The sequence below is a fragment of the Temnothorax nylanderi genome, unplaced genomic scaffold (genome assembly GCF_030848795.1).
Source record: "Temnothorax nylanderi isolate EJ_2023f unplaced genomic scaffold, tnyl_v1.0 TNYL_tig0100_pilon, whole genome shotgun sequence".
NCBI classification, from domain to species: Eukaryota; Metazoa; Arthropoda; class Insecta; order Hymenoptera; family Formicidae; genus Temnothorax; species Temnothorax nylanderi.
In genome coordinates, this window is record NW_027249162.1 from 228,054 (window position 1) to 231,399 (window position 3,346).

General features: G+C 36.3%; 1 protein-coding gene across 1 annotated transcript; it reads right to left on the reverse strand.

The window, feature by feature from the left end:
- Nucleotides 1-472: 472 nt before the first annotated feature.
- Nucleotides 473-1,581, reverse strand: LOC139775514 (uncharacterized). Its single transcript, XM_071711540.1, has 3 exons — nucleotides 1,450-1,581; nucleotides 944-1,231; nucleotides 473-763 (listed from the first exon to the last, which is right to left on the reverse strand). Exons 1-3 carry the CDS (start codon nucleotides 1,478-1,480, stop codon nucleotides 732-734), a joined length of 351 nt encoding a protein of 116 aa, XP_071567641.1. The 5' UTR covers nucleotides 1,481-1,581; the 3' UTR covers nucleotides 473-731.
- Nucleotides 1,582-3,346: the final 1,765 nt, after the last annotated feature.

Sequence of the window (3,346 nt, forward strand, 5' to 3'; positions counted from 1 at the left end):
CGTCATTCTTTTTTTAACATCTAATGAACGACAAAGATAGAGTGACGCTTGTGTCGACTTGTTTCGTTAACTGGAAAGTACTCAATAATTTGCACACTAATAGACACGCATATGTACATCAGAATGTACGGTATATAAATATTGTTAATAAAAATTCCGTTAGAAATTATAAAGTGGACTATATCACAAATGGCAGACTAATATTTTCATAACTACATTAATCGGAATAGTACAGTTCCGGTTACCGGTAAAAACTAGCGCGTCCAAGGTATCCACATTAAAAATATTGCAAAATTTGGTTCGTAGTGCAATGGAAAAAACCTGAAAATACTGCTCTCTTGATCACGGTAACCTCTGCGCTGCTCTTGATATATATATATGCTTCCTCTCGTGTCCTTACCGTATTCATTATTTCAAACCGTCAAATGAAATCTTGATCACAGGAAAACACAATACTCGTCGTGCACTGAAGTGGGCACTTCAAAAAATATATTTAACAATCTTGAGTTACATCCACATCAGAGATAGTACATTCGAAATAAACCGTTGAGGATAATTGGACAATAAAACTACTGAAATAAACATTTTTTCGTATATTAATATCTATATTAATATTTCGTATTAATAAATAATTCGAAATTTTGCGAAATTGCTGTTTAAACTTTTCTATAATAGTCCCACACGTCGAACTTTTCGATTACTATCTGCGAAAGCACAAATAATCCTCTCTTTCAGCACGCTCCGTCTCTTAATTTATAATAATCTGCATAAAAATTATAGCTATTAATAATGACATAATTTCCTAAAAGTTAAATCAGGCTCAATATGATATTGTAATAAATGTACACTAGAATCTTTAAATTTTTTAATATAGTCGAAACAGAAACTGCTACTACAGAAAATTCTGTATTACTGTAATCGTTATAATTTTTCAAATGCTTACTTGGTCTGTATGCAATCATGACATACTTTTTTATGTCATTCTCTTTAACTGCCACCATTCGGTATGTCGTGCAACGATTGTAACATAGCATGTAACAGACGCTTTGGAACGTGCGATCGTTAAAATCGCGATTCCTGGCGCAAATTGTCCGATTACCATCATTATCACTGTCCTCCTCGTACATGGCCTGAGTAGTCGTCTCCTCTCCCAAACCGATCACTCTTTCCTCGTCGCAGTGCTCGCAATTGCACGCGGCTACATCCTCGATACCCATCGCGAAAATAGGCACTGTGCACATTGCAGTAATTATTACAGCATCACAAGTTGCCCCTTATCGAAATGCCACGAAAATTGCGTTATTGTCATTCAATTATTCTTACGTGCATGCAATAATTATACCCAAGAGCTCTTTACGTGTTTACGTGTACTTGTGCGTGGAAAAATTGATAAAAAATATTCCGTTTTCAATTTTACTCCAAAATAAACGTCTGCCTATGTATACGTACGCAATGCAATCACGATGTACAACGGTCGCATGTTCGATATCTAAATCGAGAAATGAGATAAAGCGCGGTATATGAGATGTTTGTCGAGTTGCAAAGTGTAATCGAAACTGAAGCTCGTTAAACACTATACGATGACGTTCGTTCGTCATTACAGTGCTGTAGCAGGAAAAGCTTGTTTTACGCAGAAATCACAGAATACTGTTATCAGGATGTATGTGAAAAAAATATTGTGTGTAACCGTATATACATTTTAACAGAAAAGTGTATTTATTATTTTTTTTTTTCGTGGACATTCAGAGCGCAATTATGCAGCGCAATTATGACTACGTTGCTGCATAATTAATGGCATATTAAGCACGGGCACATCTCTCTTGACAAACGCGAGTGCTTATAGCCTTAACGATTAACTCGGGAACCGTGAGTGACGAGCACGTGACTGCCGATATATCGGGAACATCGGCACACTGACCTCTGATCTCCTCAGAACGTAACTTAATATGCGTACACAGACAGTAGCGTTGCTATAACGACGTGACGACACGAAAGCAATGATTATATTGTCGATTATTTCCGCGTATCGTAACGTAACGTCGATATTCGGTTACATAATTGATCAAAGAATTATGTGCGACATTACTATAATTATATGTACATTTTCTAACAGCTTCGTAATATCGTACAACTTTGTTTCGATAAAAGCTTCTGCGCAATTAAAGTGGTTATATTAAGATGTTCAAACCATTACTTCAATATCGAAAAATTATATTAAAGCAGAGCTTGTACAAAAATTGAAACTGTTTGACTGTTACTAGCGAGAGTTTTTTTGCAAATTTTTTTCAAACGCGCTTTTTTGCTGTTTTTTTTATAAATATAAACCGTTTCTTTCATAAAAGCGCCGGCTGTCGTCGTGTTCCACAGCGCTCTCAAGTTATCGCTTTTATGTTAATTACTCGCGGGTGGTAATACGCAGGGTAATGGACTCGCGCGAGTCGAATGAGATAGGTGGCCCTAAGCTTTTTTCTCCTGGCACTCGAAAAAAAAAGGAATAATAAATATTAAAGCTTCCACCGTGTATTTCCGTGAAATAACGTTTAAATTGTTTCTGCAATATTTAGCTGTGAATATTCGCTCCGCAGAACTAATCGAGAGATCTGAATAAAGCAGGACACGTTCTAAAAATCGAAATAAAAATGATATACATAGATATCTAGTGTATTTATCTTATAACTTCCGCGCAGATGTGGGTAACGATATATTTTCGATTGATTGAAACTCTTTTCACGAATTGAAATAGATGTAATTCAAGTGACTGAGAGCGTTCGCGAAAGAGACGACCGATAGACGTCTACAATACCAAGGATCTGTATGTGTGTATGTAATCTTTTAAGTACGAGCGTATACCACTGGGATACCGCTCTCTCTCTATCTCGCTCTGACACCTTAAATCTTGAAAGTTTATTGCCATGACAATAACCGCCAGCCGGCACAGCTAACAATTATATAATGTCCTGACTTATGGACTAATTTGCATTTTAATCCGACCACCCATTGTTGCTTGCCATTGTCGACGGAATGCGCATGTCGTCTACTTAAGATGGCAAAGTTCGAGAGGTTGAAACGAGGCCGTCGTCAATTTGTAAGACAATGAACGCGAGAAAACGAGATAGATGTTACAGGCACGCGATATATAACTGTCCGCTTGAAAATTAATCGAAATAATGTGAAAATTAATTAGTTAAGGGGGTATTCTGGTTTGAAAGATCGTGAGAAAGGGTATTTTTCAGGAACTTTTTGTAGGGAAACGAAAAAAGTGAATAACGCTAAACTTTACATGTTCTTTTAACCTTATTTTAAGAATATATTTTTATTTTTTAAGTGACAAAAATGCTCTTTTTTA